Here is a 21860-nt window from a genome sequence, read left to right on the forward strand (position 1 = left end):
TTTTTTTTTTTTTTTTTTTTTTTAGTTTAGTACATTCAAATCAGAGAAAAATGTCACTTGAGGGCCACCATAAAACATATAATTAGAATGGACAATGGAAATCTCAATCTGCATACATTTTTTTTAGTTGTGATTTTTAAATTTCTCTCTTTTGTATCATTATGAGCTAAAAAGAGATTTTTGATAAGACAAGGGTCCTGGGAGTCCTCAAAAGAACAAAGATCAGAACAATCTGAAACGCGCAGATTTCCACTGCTGTATCCTTATTTGAAGGCTAGAGCATAAAAAGAAAAGCAAATAAGCTTTCTAGTTCCTAATAATATTAGGGATCCTAACATGCCTTCTATTGTGGTTGTTTTGTGTTGGTCGGCTTTTTCCTAGTGGTGCCCCACGTGAAGCTGAGTGGTGAAGCCAAACAGCTAGATGGGTGTGGTAGGTTTGGGGCCAGGAGAAGTGGAAGAGCAAGGCGAGACAGTGACTGAAGGCCCGAGTCTGGGGTGTGGGCTACAGAAGACACAGATTTTAAAAAAGGAAGAAAAGTTGTGGAAAGGATAAAACAGGAGCACACGCTACTAGATGAATTTACCAGATGAGCTAGAAGCATGGTGTTCAAGGGTTCTCAGGAAGAATAAACACTTTGAAACAAAAATTTCATTGGTATTTATGTATGTAAATAGGTGTCCAAATCCTTCAGACATTCTCAATATTTTTTAAGACAGAAAAGCTGTCTTTTATGAAGAATAGATGCACATTGTCTTTTGGGCAAGTTAGCTTGAGTGCAGTTTGTTAGGCTGAAATAAAAAACCACTAGGGAGCCTGCTTTCAATCTATTTATGGCAGGAAAAGGACATTTATACCATATGAATATGGAAACCTTGCCATTTTATATCCTTCCTATTCTTTGTTCTAATAACACGATGGGATGTTAGTATTTTTTTTTTCCCACATCCTGGAAGGGTTTGAAGATGAAGCCCTTCCCTTCCTGTCTTCAGGGAAAGGGAAGACAGTTTTTCAGACAGAGAAAGTGAAGACTGAGGACAGTCTTAGAAGAGCCTAGGACTGCTGGGCACGGTGGCACATTCCTGTAATCCCAGCATTCGGGAGGCTGAGGCAGGAGGATTGCCATGAGTTCAAGGCCAGCCTGACCTATTTAGTGAGTTCAGGGCCAGCCTGAACTACAAAGGGAGACTTTGACTCAAAAAACAAAAAGAAGAAGAAGGAGAAGAAAGAACAGGAAGGAGGAAGAGGAGGAGGAGGAGGTTGGGGTGAAAGGGGAGCAGCTTAAGACCTTAGGATATGATGTCAAGGAAGCTAGCCAGGAAGGCAGGGACCCCATAACTCCAGAAGCTGGCAGGCGACCACCAGGAAGCTCTGGGGTTTTATTTATTCTCTTCACATCATCTTATTGGTTATTGCTTATTTTTGTCTTCTTGTCAGGTGTGGTCACTCTGTATCTTCTACTTCTGGCTGACTACCAGTAAATAACAAATAATCGATAAATATTTGCTGTTAATCTTTACACCAGACCTAAGAGTTATGGGTGATTCCTTGTGCTTATGGATGAGATGAGTGAGGCTGAGGGAAATCTGTAAAATTGTCTCCTATTGCAGTTGGTAAGTGGCAGCTGCTGATAGATGCTAAGTCACATCCCCATTTTGCTCCACTATCATGAGGGCAAGGATTTGAGATACTGGATTGCTGATCTGAGGGAGAGAAGGAAACTACACCCTGCAGAGGTCAAGACAGGTTGCGAAAAGCATGCTTTCGGCTTTCCCATTTTTAGTGATAGCCACCAGAATATACCTTTCTGGTATCCACACCCTCTGGTACTCCCTCCTAGCTCCCACTACTGTGGCCCCAACAAAGGAGCGGACCACAGGGGCCCCCACTGTTGCAGGGAGTGGCATCCAGGGTATCAAGGCCTTCTCTGAGTCTCAGCCTGGAAAATAAAGTACAAAGGGAAAAGCAAGCCAATTGTTCAAATTCTCTACTTACCTACAAGATTTAAAACCTGAAGCTATAGACATGAGCTCCACTACTCCTGACCCTAGCCTCCCGGACCATTTGCCCTTTCCAGCTATCTGGGAGCAAACATAAGTTGACATGGAACTCAACATAGCACTGCCAGCCCGTGTGCCCAAGCTCCCCTGGAGATTCTCTGAACTCCAGTTTGTGGCACTCCTTCTTGCCCAGAAGGCCCCACCTCAGCACCTTCCTCCTCTCTGGTCTCCTGGCAGGGAGGCCTTGGGCCTATGGTTTACGGTCCTTGTCTTTTGCCTGGGCCACAGCTTGAAGCTCTGCACAGCCTTCACCGGCCAGGCTAGGAGATCCCCCAGCACATACACACAGTTCCTTCTGTCATTCATGGCTGCTACATTAGAAGCTCATGCTCCCTGGCAACCATTTGAGTTGAATACCAATTACTTCCTGCCAATCACTTTAACAAATACCTTGGCTGCAAGCATAGTACAGCACCTCAGTGACCGCTGCATGTCCAATCAGTGCCCTATAAGAAGATGTCCCTCAGTTGCAGGGTATGTCAGATTTGCCCAGAGTGCTCGCCGGGTCCTGCTGGAGTTTTTCACTCAGCCAGCCTGGGATTGGGTCCAAGAATTTGCCTTCACAAGAAATTCCCATGTGAGGCTAGTACCACTGGTCTAGGGACCAGACTTTGGGAATCGTTGCTTTAGAGTCAAACAAGTCTTCCTGAGCTCTAGACTAAATCCTTCCTTCCTGACAGCTCTTTCCTGGAGATAAGGCTCAGCCTCTGTGTAAAGAGAGCCATTCTGTAAAGAGAGTAGGTAAAAACTGAAGTCTTTCCGTGGGGTAAAATGGAGCCAACCTCTCGATTTCTCCGTATTCCCCTGGGCCATCTGCCCATCTGGGCATGGCTGGTCCTCACACAGTGAAGGGTTGTCTATCCTGTTATGTAGTGGGCACTGCCCCAGGACTGGTCCACTTCCAGCTACTTCGCCTCACCTCGCTCTTGAAGGCAAGTGAAGGGGAATGTGGTTTCATCATCTGCACCTGGTTGGTTTTGGCTGGGACTTCTACTTTCAGATTTCAAAACTCTCAAATGAAATCATCAATAAGCATCTCTAGATGGAGAAAGATTAGCTAAACAAATACTTCACGCCTACAAAGCCGCAGTCCTAGGTGCTACAGACATGAGCTCACCCACCTTACCAACACCACTGGTCCATTCATGCCTGCAGCCCAGAGCCCCGTAACCTAGCAGTGGATCCCAGGACACATACTGGCAAGCAACAGAAAGAAGGGACATCTGGACATTGGTGATAATGTCCATGCGCTAATAACTTGTCTGAGGGGCTGTGGCATAGTGGTTGTAGAAATAGAAATGAGCAAAACGAAATGTCCAGGTTCAGACCTTCTCGCAGAAACTCACCCCAAACACGTCATCTTCCCATCAGCAATTTTAGTAAAGCCCCTCTTGCTCCCTATGGTCCAGTAGTGATCACCACTCCTGGAGCCTTCTGCTTACAGCTGCCACATTCTGTCCTGAATGTCACTGCCCTTTGACTCTATGACTATTTTTGATGTGTCAGCTTGACTGGGCTACGGTCTCCATGTACTCAACCACTAATCTAGGTGCTGCTGTAAAGGAGGCTGAAGATGTAATTAAAATGCATAATCACTTGACTTTGAATAGGGAGGTCATTCTAGATAATCTGAGTGGGCTCAATTCAGTTAGAAGACCTCAAAAGCAGGGCTGAAGATTGAGAAAGGGAGAGAGAAAGGGAGACACACAGAGACTGAAGAGAGGAGAGAGAAAATCCCCCTGTGAGCAGCAGCTGGAGCCCATGGTTTTGAGTCCCAGGTTACCTGTTGTCATCCCTTATTGACTGCCTACCCTATACATTTTGGATTTGCTTTGCCAGCTCCAAGGTTTGTGTAAGCCAAGTCTTTGGAATAAATCTCTTAGTACATATAAATGTGTGTTTGTGTGTGTGCATGCGTGTGTGCGTGTACGTGTGTGTGTATCTTCCACTGGCTTTAGTCTGATTGAACCCTGTGTTGGTCAAAATAATGGTCTCCCAAATTCCTCAGAACCTTACATGGCAAAAGAAAAGTCTGCTGGTGGGAATAGGATTTTAAATTGTGAGATTGTCCAGGATCATCTAGGTCAGAGGTCCTGCCTGTGGCCTGTTGGGAATGGACTGCATAGCTGGAGGCGAGCAGCAGGCAAGTGGAGCTTCATCTGTATTTACAGATGCCCCCCATTTCTTGAATTACCACCTGAGCTCCACCTCTGGCCTATCAGCTGTGTCATCTCTGCATCTCTTAGAAGGATGAACCCTACTGTGAGCACCCGCGCAGGGCGTATAGGTTGTGCACACCTTATGAGAATTTAATCCGAAAACCGTCCCATTTGTGTCTTCAACAAATTTGTCTTTAACAAAATCTGTCCCTGGTGCTAAAAATCTTGGGGACCATTGATTTAGGTAAGAACAATGTAATCACATTGGCAAAAATCATTTTTTAAAAAGGTAGGAAGGAGAGATGTCAAGATGCTAAACTGCTACCTTTAAGAAAAGAGGAAGAAGCCATTAGTTAAGGAAAAAGCAAGGCAACAAATTCTCCACTGAAGCCCTCAGAAGGGGTATGGCCTTCCTGAAATTCTGAAAATTCAAGGACTTCTGACCTCCAGAATTATGGAAGGGTGAATTCCTGCTGTTTTAGGCCATTGCATTTGGGATCATTTGGTTTTTTTCCCCCTTCATTATTTTTCTTTTCCCTTATTTCCTTTCCCCTACCCTTCCCACTTCCCCTACAACTTTAGTCCTTTTCTTCCTATTTCACATTGTCACTTTTACCATTTGGATCTTATTCACACTTTTAGTTTTCACACCAGAGAAACTATTCGGGTATTTACACATGTGTGTCTTATTTATTTCATTTAAGAGTACGGCCTCAATATGCATCCATCTTCCTATGAATGACTCTAGTTTCTCATTCTTTATGGGATCATTTGTTACAGCTGTAATAAGAAATTAATACAAAGCCTGACTCAAATATCTCTTTCCTTCACCTCACTTTCCTTAATGCAGTGAAAAGAGTTTCACTGCATCAGAATAAGCAAAATTCGGGGAAGGCCATGGATTTGGACTGGGTACCTGCACTGGGCCCAACAGATCAAACCACCACAGAGAGTAATCCCACTACCTGAGCTTTGGATGAGTACAGTCTCTGCAACCAAATAACTAGGCTGTAACTAAGTGTCTGGTTGATTGACTAACCTATAGAAAAAAAGTTGTTTTCTATCTCTCACTTCCATTTTTATTTAAATGCTATCTGATCACAGGGACAAGGGGAAAAAATGAGAACCAAGACCTGTCATGTAAAGGTGTTAGATCCCAATAATGAATGTAACTGTACTGTACACCTAAAATGTACCAATAAACTCAATTAAAAAATGCTATCTGATCACTTTGTTGGATATAGTTCCTAGAATCTGCTCTGGTTCTGGGAGCTGCCTGATTTGCCAATCATTTTTGTTTTGTTCTTCTCTGCTCAAATAAACTCTACTTGACATAACTGTCCTAAGGAATTTTTCCCTTTTAATGGGGATCATGCCTCGTCTTTGGTGTCTTCTGTCTGTTCTCTTTCTTTCCAGAGGAAGCCTTGATTGTCTTGTCTCTTCAGCCCTGTTCTTAGAACAGCTCTTCTCTGGTCTTGGAGAAGGCCTCTGTTGGACCACACAGTTCAAGGAGAAGCCACCAGTTAGAGTATCTTGCTTTCCTCAGGAGCACATGACCCAGCAGAGCCAGTTAGGGCCCTGCCTGGGATTCACACAAATTGGCACTGAATGAACAGAAGTAGGCATGCTCTGGTGGCAACCATGAATCAGCCATGGAGAAGGCAGTGGTTTACAGTGGAAGATAATGACAGTGACATTCAGAGACAAGCACGGAGGGTAGACAGGGCCCAGCTGCTACTCCAGTCCATCTGCCTAAATCCTTCACACATTTTCCTGTTAAATTTCTTATGGATTGGGGCCAGGGATTTAGCTCAGTGGTTCGGTGGCCTGCCTTGCAAGTGCAAGGACCTGAGTTCAATCCCTGGTACCAAAACAAACAAAAATTTCTTATTGATTATCAGAGGTTCCTTGTACAATCTGCTTTTAGTCCTTGCCTGGCATCTCAAAATTGGGCACCCTTTTTACCTTAAACAGGATCTGCTATTAGAGTAGATAAGTCATCTTTCTTTAGCAAGCACTCTTCTGTTATATCTTCCTCTGTCCTCTGACTTTCAAACCTTCTATGTCATATTGTTTTAGAGGTCTCTTTCAAAGAGTGTGTAACTAGATTTTGTGTTTTTTAACAAATCCAATTTGAGATTCACTACCTTTGAAATAGTGAGTAGTTCATTTGCATCTAATTTCTGAAAAATCTAGATTTGTATCTATTCATTATATTGTGCTTCTGTTTGAGTGAAGGGTTGTTTTTCTTTTCTTTTCTTTATTTTTACCTGTCCCTTCTTTCCAGCCTTCTATTGTTTGATTGCTTCTTTTTATTATTGTTTCTTTGTTTTCCCTTTTATTTACTTCTGCGGTGGAGATATGCATCCCATGTCTTTTGTTTCAATGATTACCCATATTTTTAAAAAAGTGTAGCAAAAGGAGCATAACATAAAATCTACCACCATTTTTAAATATATAGTTTTGTGGCATTAAGTACCTTCCCATGTTGGGCAACCATCACCCTATCTATCCATCTCTAAAAGACTTTTCGTCTTGTAAAACAGAAACGTTGTAGCTATTGAATAGGAACTCCCCTCTTCCCTGCTCCCTACAGCCCCTGACAATCACCATTCCACTTTCTGTCTTTATAAATTGGACTATTTTATATATCTCATATAAGTGAAATCATATAATATTTGTCTTTTTGTGACTGGCTTATTTCACTTAGGATGTCTTTCAATTTTTTTTTTTTTTTTTTTTTTTTTTTTTGGCAGTACTAGGATTTGGAACCCCAGGGCCTTTATACTGAGCTACATCTTCAGCCCTTTGTTTTTCTTTAGAGATAGGAATCTCACTAAGTCACTAAGTTGCTCAGAGTGGGCTTGAATGTGATCTTCTTGTCTCAGACTTTTAGAGCCCTGGGATTACAAGTAGGTACTACTCTCCCCTTTCTAGCTGAAGGTGCATCAATCTTATAGCATGTGTTAGGCATTTTAGGACAAAATGATATTCCATGGCAAGTATACAGCATATTTAGTTTGTTTTTGTTCTTTTATCCATTGGTGGACACCTGGGTTGCTTCTACTCTGTGAATGTGAGCATGAAAGTATCTTTTTTGAGAGCTTGATTTTAATTCTTTTGTATACATATCCAGATGTAGAATTGTGGGTCATATGATTATCCTGGCTTTAATTTTTGAGGGACTTGCATACTGTTTTCTATTGTGGCTACACTATTTCACTTTTCCACCAACAGTGCAATTTCTCCACATCTTTGAAAACACATATGCCGGACATGATGTCACACACCTATAATCCCAGCACTTGGGAGGCTGAAGCCAGAGGATCGTTGTGAGTTAGAGGACAGCCTAGGCTACATAGTGAGTTGAGGCCAGTCTGAACTACATAGTTAGCCACTGTCTCAAAACCAAAACCAAAACATGTGTTTCTTGATTTTTTTTTTAATAGTACACATCCCAGTAGAGTTGAAGGGCTATCTCATCATGGTTTTGCTTTTGCATTTCACTAATGATTAGTTCTACGGAACAGCTCATGCACTTGCTGGCTACTTGTCTATTATTTATGGAAAAAATGTATACATAAATCTTTTGCCAATTTTTCAGTTTCCTTTTTGTTGTTGAGTCATGGGGGATTTTTAAAATATATTCTATATATATTACCCCCTGCAGATATATGATTTGCAAATAATTTTCTGCCATCTATATATTTATTTTTTTACTCTGTCAATTGTGTCATTGATGTATAAAAGTTTAACTTTTATATACTGTAATTTGTCTTTTTTTTTTTTTTTTGTAATTTGTCTATTTTAACTTTTGGTTTCTGTGCTTTGGGTGTCCTAGCCAAGAAATCCCTGACAAATTCAATGTTTTAAAACTTTATCTCCATGGTTTCTTCTATAAGTTTTATAGTTTTAGGTCTTATGTTTAGGTCTTTGATCCACACTCCTTCATTCTGGGGACTTAACCCAGGAAGTGTTGAACTACATCCTTAACTTTTAACAACTTTTAAAAATTTGAGACAAGTTCTCACTAAGTTGCTCCAGCTGGCATTGAACTTTTAATCCTTCTGCCTTAGTCTCCTGAGTAGCTGGGATTACAGGCGTGTTCTGGCAAGTTAATTTTTATGTATGAAAAAATGGAAAAATATACTATCATAGCGATAGTACAAATTCTCTTCCTAATTCTAGAAAGAATATGTCCACCCAGAGATATTATTAGAGACAAAGCTCTTTGCTGTCCCTGAAGTGGTGGGCATTTCACCAAGGACCCAGCTTTATGGATGGGTCTCCGTTTTAACTCCTCATGTTATCTTGCATACCCATGTGTGAAGGTTAATCTTGATGGTGAACTTGAAGCACACTTGTGGATATGCCTGTGTAGATCATGCAGGCATGATTTTGGGGACTGTATCTGGTTCCTTCCTCTCTGGCTTTTCCTTTGTGCTTGTTTCCTGGCTGCTGTGGGTTGAGCAGCTTTTTTCTGACACACCCTCTGCCATGATATTTCTGCCTGGGAGCCAACTGACCACGGGCCTCTGAAACCGCAAGCCAAATAAACATTTCCTCCTTTAAATTGCCTATGTCAAGAATTTTGTCCAGCAACAGAAAGTTGACCAATCAATACCCAGGGTGATTACCGAACCCAGTCCTCATTAGGAGTATCTTTAGGGTTTCTTTACTCAACTAATCACATCATGCACAGTTTCTCTTTATGCATGCTGCAGGATCAATCAGCTGGTGCTGTCATTATACTGGTGTTTTAATTTTTACATAAGAAAGATTTTGGTTTCTTTCTTGCAAACTCAGCTATGCATTTAAATACATAGCACCTTTGGTGCTGTTCTATTTTATGCAGCAACTCTAGGCATTTTTAGTAGGATGTATCCATGTAAAGTGGACTTGTCACACTGAGGGAAACCATAAATCACTATAGCTGTTTATAGTACATTTTCTCCCATCTATCCACAACAGCCTTTGGAAGCTAGGGATCTTTTCTGATTCATAGTCGTATTCTTCATTCAAAGATTCTATACAAGAACCATGAAGGTGACTTGTTAAAACTGTAAGCCCATGATCCAGATGTATGAAGCAGGACCCAGTTCTGTCTCTATTGTGTTCTCTCATAAAACTCAGTTCTTTCCCCGCTTCTATTACATTTATTTGTGCACCTATCCACTATCTATCTCACTCTTGAGGACATAAGCCGCCATGTTTTATTTACTATTGGATCTCTGGTGGTTGGTAAAGTGATCAATAACAATAAATGAATGCCTAAATAAGTCTCAGGCAGACATCCCAACACCACTTTGGGTGTTAAATTCAGAAATTCCTGCTGCGGGGCTGGGGATTTAGCTCAGTGGTTCTGCCACCTGCCTTGTAAGCACAAGGACCCGAGTTTGATCCCCGGTATGGAAGAAAAAAAAAAAACCAAAAAACCAGAAATTCCTGCTGTTTAGACTATCAACAAAGTGTTGCCTTACAAAGAGAGGATGATCTATTGGGGCTCACCAATGTTGGAGAAAGCCCATTCAGGGAGGGTCTCCACATCCTCCCAGGCCTAAAGCCCCAGGAAAAGGACCAGACTCTCATTTAGACTTCAGCAAATCCTGTCTCAGCATCTGTCCTTACCACCTCACCTTGGGGCCCACTCTTCCTATAGGGCAAGGAGCCGATCTGATATATTCCTTTCTCTAAGAAGTTTGGCCAACCCTTAGGGCTAGATTCCTAAGCTCTGAGCCAGCCCTTAGGAGTGGGCATCAGAGGAGCAGAAAGGGTTTCCTGGACAGAACTGCCTCCCAGTCTTCCCAGAAAAGAAAATGTTCCACATTCCTGCCTCTCTTCAAGACTTCAAGTATTGTTCTCTGTCTTTGCCTCCATCCCCTGGGAGCCATGACACTCAAGCGCAAGAATAGATGTGAATGTGTAATGGGAATACTGACAGCACTGCAGGACATGGTGATTCCTGACAATCCCATCCTTCTGGCTGCAAGCCCACTGCATCCTTGCTCCCACCTCAGGGACCTGGAGAACGGCGCTTTCGACTTATACTGCACAGCCTGTACTACATATACCTGGCAAAGGAGGTTGTTGTCACCACAGACTTTAGGGCTTCTTAATTAATAGTTTTTTCTAAGTCTAAATACAGAACATGTTTATTGTAGAAAAATGGAGAATACAGAAATCCACAAAGCAAAAAACAAAACAAAACAAAAAAACAGAGCTGATTATAGGCTTTCCACACAGAGAAGGCCATTCCTATTTAGGTATTCCCCATTCAAGTCTTCTCTGCATGACTTTTAAACTTAAATCACCTCTATGTGTGATCATCCATCCTGCCTCCACTAGGGAATGGACTTTCCCCAAAGTTTGAACTACTCTCAATAGAACTTAAAAAAATATTTCATAGAGCCAGGCATGGCGGAACATACTTGTAATCCCAGCACTTAGGAGGCTGAGGCAGGAGGATCACTTCAAGTTTGAGGCCAGCCTGGATTACATAGTGAGTTCAAGGCCAGCCTGAACTATATAGTGAGACCCTGTCTCAAAACGAAAAAGAAAAACAAAAATAAATAAAATTTCATAGATGGACATCTCTGTGATTTATTTATTGACTTTTCAATCAATGATACTGGTAAGTCCTTTTCTCATTATAACTTTCTGAGCAGGTTAATGACATGATAAAATATCATAAGCTGACTGAGTCTCCATCTTCATTGAAAAATCAAGTGTTTCTTTTTTTTGGTAACGGGGATTGAACTCGGGTCCTCGTGGTTGCGAGGCAGGCAGTTGAACCACTGAGCTAAATCCCCAGCCCTGACAATCATGTGCTTCTAAGCCATTTGGTTGTTTCCCACCCACACCAGGTCTAAATGCTAGTGAGCTGGGATGTGGGTCTGGGCTCACAACTCTGGGTGAGGGAATGTGCACCAAGAGAAGAAGGAGAACTGCTATTACCAAATTTGGCTTGGAAAACACACAATAAAGAGAAATGGGTGGCTCTGCTACACCTGTTGGATGAAGCAACAATGTAGCAAAACTTAGTTTATGTGTGGGTCCTATGGTGAAGTATAAGAAGCAGCCATCGAGGGAAAAATCTTGAGACAGGGAGCCTCCATCGCAGGTCTGATACTGCAGAATGTGGTAATTCTCACGGGCCATCTCTTAATTCTTGGGTTATAACATGTGGACAATAGGTACCTCCTAGCGCGTGGAGAGAGCTCAGTCAGATGGTGTTTTTGAAAGGACCTACCTGTGCTTATACTACATCCTCTGGGTTTCACCATGAATATGGTTCCTAATAGAAAACATCCACTTGTGTGAGGGTATCTCAGAAAAACCATAAGCTCTTCTAAGAATATGTTGGCATGGAGGGTGGGAGTTCTAAATATTTGTGATAGAAAGGCAACCAAAAGAATCATGACTAATGCCCATTCCCAGCCCTTGTAAATTTTATGTTTTCACATTAAACTTTCATATGCATTCAGTGGGCCCATGAATGCTCAGGACACTGAGAACTGAAGGAAGCTTGAGCGAGGGAGGGAAGATTTCAGCGGCATGGGAAGACAGAGAGCAGAGGCAATCTGAAATGAACTGGACTGCCACCAGGCCTTGCGGTTTCACTTTCCAAGTCCACACCAACAGACGAGACTGGTTCTTCACTCACTTGGCCCTGCCAATCTGGGAAGGGTGAAATATGTGAGGAGCTGTCCAGGAGCACAGGCTGGGACCTACAAGACACATTCACACAAGCACTAAGCCACACGCCCTGTGAGGGGTCCCTGTCGGGTCCTCTGACAACTATGATAGTCGAGCAGGGGTCCCAGTCAATTCCTTCTGTACTTTCTCCAGAGGACTGCTGTATAACTACAGGCTGGAAGCTGGACTCAATGAGCTCCTCTGGGCTTATGAGGAACGTTCTATAAAAGGATCCCAAAGTCGGGAAGAAGTGAGAAGTGGGGCACGAGAACAGAGGGAGGTAGAGTGCGAGAGAAAAGGTATGAGCTGGTCTTTCAGCCCAGGAGGGCATCACAAGTTTTCAGGGTCTCTTAGAGTGAAGATTCCCATCATGGGACGTCCTATGTTGGTTCCAGGGACCCTGGTTCACTTTCTATTGGTTGCCAAGAAGCCTGAGGCTCCTACATGAGTAATGACCAAGCTGCAAATGGGTTGGAAAAAAACTCATGATTCCATTTTCTGGCTCTGCCTTGTAGCTCCTGGGAGCTCTGTGACTAGAGATAGGGACATCAGAGGACTCTTGCGTCTTTCAGTATATGGCTTGCTAGTTGGAATCAATTCTGAAATTCAGTAATCCAGAAACCGGGAAGCACCTCTTTCTCTACCTCCTTTTTGTCATTTGTATAGATTCTGTACAATAAGAAGTTTAAAAGTGCACTAAAAACTGTGACCAACAATGAAAGCGGGGGCCAGGGATTTAGCTCAGTGGTTCCAGTGCCCGCCTCGAAAATATAAGGTCCTGAGTTCGATACCTGGTACCAAACAAACAAACAAACAACAACAAAACAACAATGAAGGCAGGAGGCTGGGAAGGACTTCTACAAACTTCTACAAAACTTCTGCAAGCAAGAAGGACACATGGGCCTTGCCTTTCTGCAAGAGTCCAGCCTCTAGCCTCCCAGTTCCCTGCACTGTGCTCTCTGGAAGTCTCCTATTTCTTCCTCCCATTGTCTTTGGGTTCCCTTTCATTCCTGGACACATCCCTGGCCCTTCTCACTGCCTTTCGTGCCCCACTGTCAGAGAATGCAAGTTTGTTTCTATAAATGTCATAGTAAGGGAGGCACTAAGATGATAAACTCATTCTAATTTTCCAAGAAGACTTCTAGTTTTAAAGTTGAAAGTCCTGGGTTCTTGGAACCTGCTTAGATGTGGGAAAGCAGAGACAGGTATTCACCCCAAGAGGCAGGAAAATTAAGCAACTGTTCCTTGGAATCTTGGGAGCCAGGCACAAACAGCAACACCTAGTGAAGGAGGCAACTGTGGACACTAAGTATAAGTTTTCTGGGTGAGTGAGCCTGGGCTCCCACACCTGCACACAGCAACCTTCCGCTTTTCCTCAACTCCACTGAGAAGCAGAGGTCAAGCAGGAAGCTTTCAAACAGGCCAAGGCACAAGTGGGGAGTGACTTATAAAAGAGTCTAAGAAAGAGATAAAGCAACACCTAGTGAAGGAGGCAACTGTGGACACTAAGTATAAGTTTTCTGGGTGAGTGAGCCTGGGCTCCCACACCTGCACACAGCAACCTTCCGCTTTTCCTCAACTCCACTGAGAAGCAGAGGTCAAGCAGGAAGCTTTCAAACAGGCCAAGGCACAAGTGGGGAGTGACTTATAAAAGAGTCTAAGAAAGAGATAAAATTAACCTCATCCAGGGATCAGTTTAACCCACACTGGCAGCCAAAGAGGAGGCTGCCGTTCTCCCACTGCCCTTTTGCTCAGGCCCATAGGGGCCTCACTATACTCTAGCTGACTCCTCTCCCAGGGTGTCCCACAGGGTTCAGCCCAGAAGTCTTCTGGCATCCACACCCTACACACCTGTCCCACTTAGACTCCTGGTACCGTTTCCTCTGTGCCTGACAAGCTGGCTGGATGAACTAAACAGACAAACTAGTTCTGACTTGGGATCTGCCTCTGATGTCTCCTAAGCTCGGTACACTCCACCTGGGAATCCACATTTGGGAGACACAAGTTAGACATGGAACAGCTTTCTGGAGGATCAAGGTTACCCCAAGATTTTGGGGGAAAGACAACCTATTTTGGAAACAGATAATTGTGGAGGAAAATATAAAATACACTTGGTTTTCAGATCAAATATAGAAACAAATCAGAGAAATGTAATACTCAGGGCAGTCAGGCCACATCCCAGATACCTTCCCTTGCCCACATTGTGGAAACCTGTTCTCTCTCTGCTAAAATTCCGGGTTCCAGGGTACAGAAGCTGATGAACCCTGGCTCAGTATTGGCCTTCTGATAACACCTGCATCATCCCAAGACCTAGGATGTTCCAGGGCAGCATCTCCCAGAGGTAAGAGGTGGAGAAGTCTTCAGAACATTAATGGGTAGTATTGATGCTTGGGTCAACAACAAGAAGCTTGCCATGAGCACTAGGTTGTGCCGGGGCTCAGATCTCAAAGGTGGGTGTAGATTGTCACGTTTCTGAAGGCAGGGTGTGGTGGTGACCAGACTGAGTGTCCTAGGTTGCTGCTCCTGGCTACACCTCAGGCTGTGTCCCAGCCTCCCTGTGTGCTTCCCTAGCATTTCCATCTACCAGGGCAAAGAGGTGGGAAGACGGGCTCAGGAAGAAGCTGCTCTCTGGACAGTACCAACCCATCCTTCAACCCCACAATGTGTTTCCTGACTTCTGCCTTGGTTTCACTCCCCACACCCAAGGAAATTTAATCCATCACAAATAGTAAGACACACCCAGGGAATCAAGGTCTTCTAAACCGAGCAAGCTGGGGATTGATCAAAGACAACCCAGCTGCTGCTGCCAGGTTTCATAACAGGTCTCCTAGCCAAGCCGAGACCCAACTGGCTCTGCTCCGAGTCTCATCTCAATCAACAATTGAGTAGCATGAGATGAGAATCTAAGAAGCAGAAAGGAACTCCAAGAGCACTGAGCTCTGGCCCAGATGGTCATGGGTGAGAGAACCCAGGACTGAGGAGCAGTCTAAGGTCATGGGAGGAGGGAGATGACTTGGGTGGGAATTCCTACTTTGTGAGTTACTGAATATGTGGCCTCAAACGAGCCTCAGTTTCCTCCTCTGTGAGATGGAGATGTTGATACCTCTTACTGGGCTGTGGTAAAGAAACCTAGATGTAAAGATCAAATTCTAGTAAAAAGGCATACCAGCCAGCCAACACCAGGAGAAAATCTAGAGCACATAAGTACATAAGATCCTGTCCCTTTTCTGAAAGTGAGCTTTAAATCAGTACTTAAATCTGAAAGACCAACGTAGAAGGGAAACTAAATGAGTTGTATAACATCGTACCTGTGAGATAAACATGCGGCAGTACAGGGTAAGACCAAGCTTCTTGACTTCAGGACTCATTCCCAGGCACAATGGTATCAGCAGAGAGCTATACACACAGATCAATGAAACAGAATAGAAAACCAGCAATGGACCACTACAAGCATAGCCAACAACTGATTTTTAACAAAAGCACAAAGGCATTTCAATACAGGAAGCTTTATCTTTTCTACAAATGGTACAAGAACAACTGGACAGTGATAGGCAAATAAATAAATAAGAAAGAACTTCTGCTTAAACCTCACACTGATACAAAATTTAACTCTAAATAGAACATAAATTTAAATGTAGAATTAAGAAACTTTTTATTTGAGCAAAATAAAGGATAATAGGAAATAGAGAGATCTTTTTCAAATAGGAAGGAGATCAAGAGATGGAGGTGGAGACAAAGGGAGAAAGAGGATAAAAAAGGAGTTAAGGTACATTATGTACATGTACCAACTTCACACAAGGAATGCAAACATTATGTAGTGCAAACATGTATTAATGAGAAAAATAGGAGACTTAGAAGATAGAGGAAAAAGCATTCAGGAACTAAGGTTTGGTGAAGAGTTCTTAGATATGACAACACGCAGAATCTAGGAAATTAAAAGACAGGTAAAATAAAATTCATCAATTAAACATTTTCTCTGTAAAAGACTGTTAAGAGGCTAAAAAGTAAGCTAAGGATCAGAAGAAAATATTTGCAAATTGTGTATCCAGCAAAGGGATGTATCTCTTAACCTATGTAAAAAAACTTTTAAAACTCAAAAAAAATCAATAAAAATAGGCAAAATGTATGGACATTTCAATGAAGAGATACAAATAGCTAATAAACAAATGAAAAGATGTTGCATATCACTAACCTTTAGGGAAATGAAAGTTATGAGCATGAGGAGATGTCACTATACAACTAGAAAAGCTTTTTAAAAAAGTAGTGAAAAGCTATCAAATGCAGACAAGGTTGCCGAGCTATATTTCTCAGTCAGTGCTGGAGCAAACGTCAGGTGCACAGCTATACCAGAAAGCAGTTTGGCAATTTCTAAAAAAAAAAAAAAAAAAATGCTCAACATGCAACTTCCATACAATCCAGAAAATATAGTCCTGGGCATTTATCCCAGAGAAATGAAAGCTTACACACACGAGTGTGCACACACACACACACACACACACACACCCAAAACCTTGTATACAATTGTTCAAAGCAGACTTATTTGTAATAGCCCCAAACTGGAATAATCCATGCATCCTTCAAGAAGTAAACATTTAAACAAATGGTACATCCACACCATGGAATACAGCTCCACAGTAAGAAGGAAAGACCTGTTGATACATGCAGCAACCTGGACCGATCTCAAGGAGATTGTGCTGAATAAAAAAAAAAAAAAAGCCAATACCAAGGGTGTCGCATATTATATACTGCTGAAGTAACAAAATGCCAACAATGGAGAACAGATTAAGGGAAAGGGATGGTATTCGGAAAGGGCATGGATAGAACTGTAGATTGGGTGAACACAGGCAAAATCTTGGTGGTGGTGAATAGTTCTATATCTTCAGGTGGTGGAGTGGTGTTGATAAGTCTGTGCCTGTGACAAAGAGACAATAGAGCTGTACACATGCTTGACAGCAACGTCAATTTCCTGCTTCTGATTGTACAGTACAATTACTATAGTTATGCATTGTGGAGCCACTGGGAGAGACTGGGGGAAGGATGCACAGGGCCTCTGAATATTTTTTCTTTTTCTTTTTTTTTGTTTTTAAACATTATTTTATTTTATTAGCAAGTGTGTAGAATATAATGTTTACATTCCTTGTGTGGAAAAATAAGTCAAGTTTTGTCTAGCTGACTCTCTCCAAGTGTCCCTCGTAAGGGAGTTGCCAAGCGTGGCTGTGACAACCATCCTTGGGGATGCTGTGGGGCACAGACAGATACGAACTCATCCACCTCTTCATCAGTGTCATCCCTCAACAGAAGCAGAAGGTGGAGGGGCCAAGTGTACACCAGTGACCTTTGCAACACAAGAACAAGGTCAAACAAAACACAGACTTGCACAGAGTTCACTGGGGACTCTACTTCATCCAGTTCCACCTTTTGTTGTTCTCAGGCTCTGGGATATATGGAGTCCCATGGGGTTCGGTGCCTCCACAGACAGGAAGAGGGTTGAGGTAAGGACTAGGGGTAGTTAAAACCACGAGATAGGATAAAGCCAAGTATAAAGGAAGATGAATGAATGAAGAGGATCTTGGGGGCCAGGAGACCCACTACTTTTCTCTGCAGGATTTATGAACAGAAGAACAAAAACAGAAGAGCAGCCACATCCTAATACCCCATTCTGGGGTCCGAGGATTTAGCTCAGGGATTCCACTACCTGCCTCACAAGCACAAGGTCCCAAGTTCGATCCCCGGTACCAAAACAAAAAACAAAAAAAATTAATCCTAATACACCATTCTAGATGTCCTCAAATGGAAAAAAGGTAAGTCACTGTCATAAACAAAGGAGAATGACCAGGAAGAGATGAAGTAAGCTATCTATATTGTGAAATGTAAGTTGCTTTTCCATTTGTTCTGTGTCAGTATCAGTAGGAGGGAAAGTAAAAGCTAGGAAAGGCTTTGAGCAGCATCCAGAAGGAGAAAGCCCAAGCAACCTGTGACAATGCCTAGTGCCCCCCATATTCTCTTCATTCTTGCTACTCCCTCCATACAATCAGGGCAAGGGGGGACCCTCAGGAGGCAGATGCCTGAGAAGGAAAGCATGGGGTTGCTTTGCTAGAGATATACCACCACTGGGGAGAATGGGCTATCTTAACTCCTGGAGCCAAATAAGAAAGCCTTCGGTGCAGGGGATTCTATCGAGAGTGTCTTCCTGAGCATGCAGTGGGTTGTTGGGATATAGTGCTTTGTTCTGAAAATCAAGACGTTAAGCTCCCCGTGCCCTCAGAGAGACCTCAGACAGACATGGGCCAGGACAAAGCACTTCCTCCATTTATGGTCCTCCCAGGTCAGAGGTCAGCAGGATTACTCAGGCCAAGCTGTGTGGTTTGCCTTTCCTTTCTTCCCACTGCTCTCGCCCCACCCTGCATCCCCACTGGGATGCCTTCCTACAGTTAAATATATTTATATTATTTCACTACATTGGAGCCTTATATGTGTAATTTCCTGAAATTTGGCAGCAGTTAGTGACCAACCACTGCTGCTGTAAGATAACCTCGGTTTGGCCCAACAGAAAGTTTCATTTAAGAGAAAAACAGACCTCATTGAGGCTGCCAGGATAAGTTAGCCACAAAGGCTCCCTCCCACCAGTACCCCCCATAAGCACTGAATGAACCTGTTTTTAATTTAGAGTTCTTGGCACTGAACTACTCCCTTTGACAGTGATTGTTTGAGCAGGTCCTATGCTTCCTAAGATTTCTGCAAGCCAGACGCCATAGAAATTGTCTCTAAATTAAATACAGTGACATTTACTCCTGTTGGAGGAGGCCCAAAAAATTTACCCTGAGAAGCTGGGGGTGTAGCTCAGTAGTAGAACGTATGCCTTGCCTGTGTAAAGCCCTGGGTTCAATCCCCACTATCATTTAAAAAAAAATTCATCCTGAGGGTGGCCAGGCTCTTTAGATGAGAGTTCTGAAGAGTGAGAGGTCATAAACCTGTTAGCAAGTGGACGCATCCAAACTGCAGTACTGCAACTTCCCTCTGACATAGCTGGGTTATGTGTCATCAGGGCCTGGAGACAACCTTGGCTAACGGCAATAAGTCCCATGGTATCCCCACCTGCTAAATCATAGTTGAGCAGCATAGTGCTTATGTGAGAGCCTGGTTGCACAGTAGGTAGCATCTAGAGTCTTCCATGCCTGATTTCTTTACATGTCACCTTTTCTTGGCTGTATGTTCACTCATATGAACCAGTCTTACAAAGCTTTGTGTCCCTTGTCATTAATAAGGATGATTAAATCCACCCTATAGAGCTGCAAAGAGAACAACATATGGGCACAATATTTCCATTACTTCTGGTGCATTCATATAGCTCAATTACTACTACTACTAGTACTAGTACTAGTACTACTACTACTACTGGCATTATCAGTATTATTAGCCATAGTTTTTACTTAACTAACAACTATACATCATAGAATTAATGGAACAATAGTTCCTAAAGGATGTTTGAATGTGCAGTCCTATTTGTTGAAGCAAGAAGTGGTCTCAGATTGGTACCAACTGTAGACAGCTCAAGATCATTTGCCAAGCCCCTTTCCAAAGCTGTATCTCATATAATCCTTACTGAGATGCTCAAGGTAGAAATCATTCATATTACTGAGTTTTTCAGGTCAGAACCTGAGGCTTAGGAAAGGTGAGTGGTCTCCTGTGTCACCCCGTGAATAATTATCTGGGATGGGACATGAATCTATCTAAGTCCTCTGCCTTTGTCCCTTCCCTAAACTATATGGAATACGGGTCTTTGCAGGAATGTCCACAAAGCAATTGGTTAATCTGTCCTAGCAACAAGGAACCTAGAAAAATGACAAATCCCCAGGTTGTGTGTTCTCTGTTCCCAGCCATGTCACAAGATACATGCAGCCCATTCCCTGCTTGGAAGGTACAGAACAGCCTCCTGCTGGGAGGAGAAAACCTTCCAGACAGTCAATACTGCCCCAGAAGGGAAAGTCTTAACTGAGTTTATTAACAGGAATGCAGATTTTAGACTTGCCTGAAGATAGCCAAACATGCCTGGTTTCAGGCACATAAGTGAAGCAAGCTAGGTCTCCAAAACTATTCTTAGAATTGTTGTGGATCAATGGAGGTGATGATTAAAAAGATCTGGCTTTCCAGAGTCCAGAAAAACTCTTAACTGATGTGAGCCCTGAACTCCAGTCAGGAGGCCAACTGGTCTGGGCCCAGGCCTCAAGCACAAATCATCAACATGTAGGAAGTTATCTTATTTTTATAGCTCTCCAAAGAAACTGCTGCCATAAACTTATCTATTTTAGGGGCTCAGGTGGGTCTAAATGGCTTATTCTTAGTACCTCTTTACCCTCCGTGCCAGGAATCTGTTCTGGAACAGCTGCTCCTCCTGCCATTCTTGGGGAAATGGGAGGGAGATCCTGACCCCCACCCCACGCCCCATCCTGCCATAGTCTCATTCCTTTCAGACCACTAAACCTCTGCCCCCATCCTTTCCTTCCATTTTCTAGTTTTAAAATGTCAAAATGATCACAATTATTAGCTGACACAAATGGCCATGTTCCACCTTTTTTTGTGTGTGTGTGGGTCCCAGGATCAAACTCTGGACCTTATGCTTGCTAGGCAGGTGTCGGCTCCACTGAGCTAAATCCTGGGCACCCTTCTAACTGGTGGAAACAAAATAACACACTTTGCTCCTATCTAGGTCTGGCTAAAGGTGAAGAGCTCTGAGTATTATTTTAAATTATCTCGGAGTTTCTGTCTTATTTGTATTCAACTGTGAAATCAATTCAGCCTGTATTTATGGTGGTGTAGGGAAAGAGCAGAAGCAGGAATAGGTAACCCCAGTTCCACTGGTAACAGTAGGAGTTTACGGATGTGGATGGGACCCACTCGGACCTGAGGTCTCTTCCTGTGAGACATGTACTAGCCCGTAGAGACCTTCCCTCTCCCGTGTTGCCTAGATTCCCACACTTGCTCCATTGGAGGCTTTACACAGTTTCATCTGATTGTAATAATTGTGGAAGCGATCTCTACACCATAACCCATGGCCTGACCCCGAGGCACTCTGGTCTGGGTGGGTGCCTGTAGACTCGAATTTCCTCATGAGTAGCTTTGTTCAGGATCTTTGAATGTGGATTCAACCATTCCAGGTCCTCCAGGACAAGTGAGAGAGGTGTTCTTCTTCCTAATAGCTGTTAATACCCCATTTTCTCCTTGCAGACTCCCCTTAACTTGCCAAGCCAGAGGCACCTGCTTCAACATTTTTCAGTGAACCACGAGGGCTGCTGCTTTTCTGGAGCCATCAGCCGAGGGTTGCTTGTCTCAGCAACCACTGAGCGAGGAAGTCTGTTTTGCTGGGAGTTCTAAGTTTGCCAGGTAACAGAGCTGGGAGAAGATCAAAGCCTGAGGAAGGCTCCGATCAAAGCCTGACAGACATAGATAGCTTCTACCACCACCCCAGGATGCGCTCTGACCAGCATCTCTTAGTGCCCACAGCCGGTCCCCAGCAGCTGCCAACCTAGGCACCTCCAAGCCCGTCCCACAAAAGGAGTAACTGCCGCAGGTAGACCAAGGGCTCCTCCAAATGTTCTTTTCCAATCAAAGAACAGGACAGTTCCCTCATCGGCTGCCTCACTTCTGTTCTGTACGGAGCCGCCTAAGAGGTACATTCATCGTCCTGTTCCTTACCCTGACGAGAGCCTGTGAGCACACACGCACGTGCACACGCCCACCACGCGCTCGCTGTGCCAGGTCCGGGGATCAACCCCGAGCTCGGCACCCAGGGCGCAGGAGGAAGCCGGGCGCACCCAGCTCCTTCTGGGCTTCTGCAGCGCGGAAGCCCGCGGCCTGCTGAAGGTGCGCTCTGCCTCGATGGTCCCGAGCACTTTGCTTACCTTTATGTTGCCAAAGACCGCACGGGAACAGCGGCCGGCTCGGCCCG

The 21860-nt window shown here is 43.6% G+C and overlaps 1 protein-coding gene across 1 annotated transcript in view; it reads right to left on the bottom strand.

The window, feature by feature from the left end:
• Positions 1-21858, bottom strand: part of Slco2a1 (solute carrier organic anion transporter family member 2A1) — a gene marked incomplete at its 5' end in the record, with an annotated part of 73892 nt that extends 52034 nt beyond the window's left edge. Inside the window, one exon of the mRNA XM_010625601.2 lies at positions 21814-21858. Coding sequence (XP_010623903.1) covers positions 21814-21858 — 45 coding nt within the window. The remainder of the gene's footprint in view (positions 1-21813) is intronic.
• Positions 21859-21860: the final 2 nt, after the last annotated feature.

The sequence above is a fragment of the Fukomys damarensis genome, unplaced genomic scaffold, assembly GCF_012274545.1.
Source record: "Fukomys damarensis isolate Sample0158 unplaced genomic scaffold, DMR_v1.0_HiC HiC_scaffold_37, whole genome shotgun sequence".
NCBI classification, from domain to species: domain Eukaryota; kingdom Metazoa; phylum Chordata; class Mammalia; order Rodentia; family Bathyergidae; genus Fukomys; species Fukomys damarensis.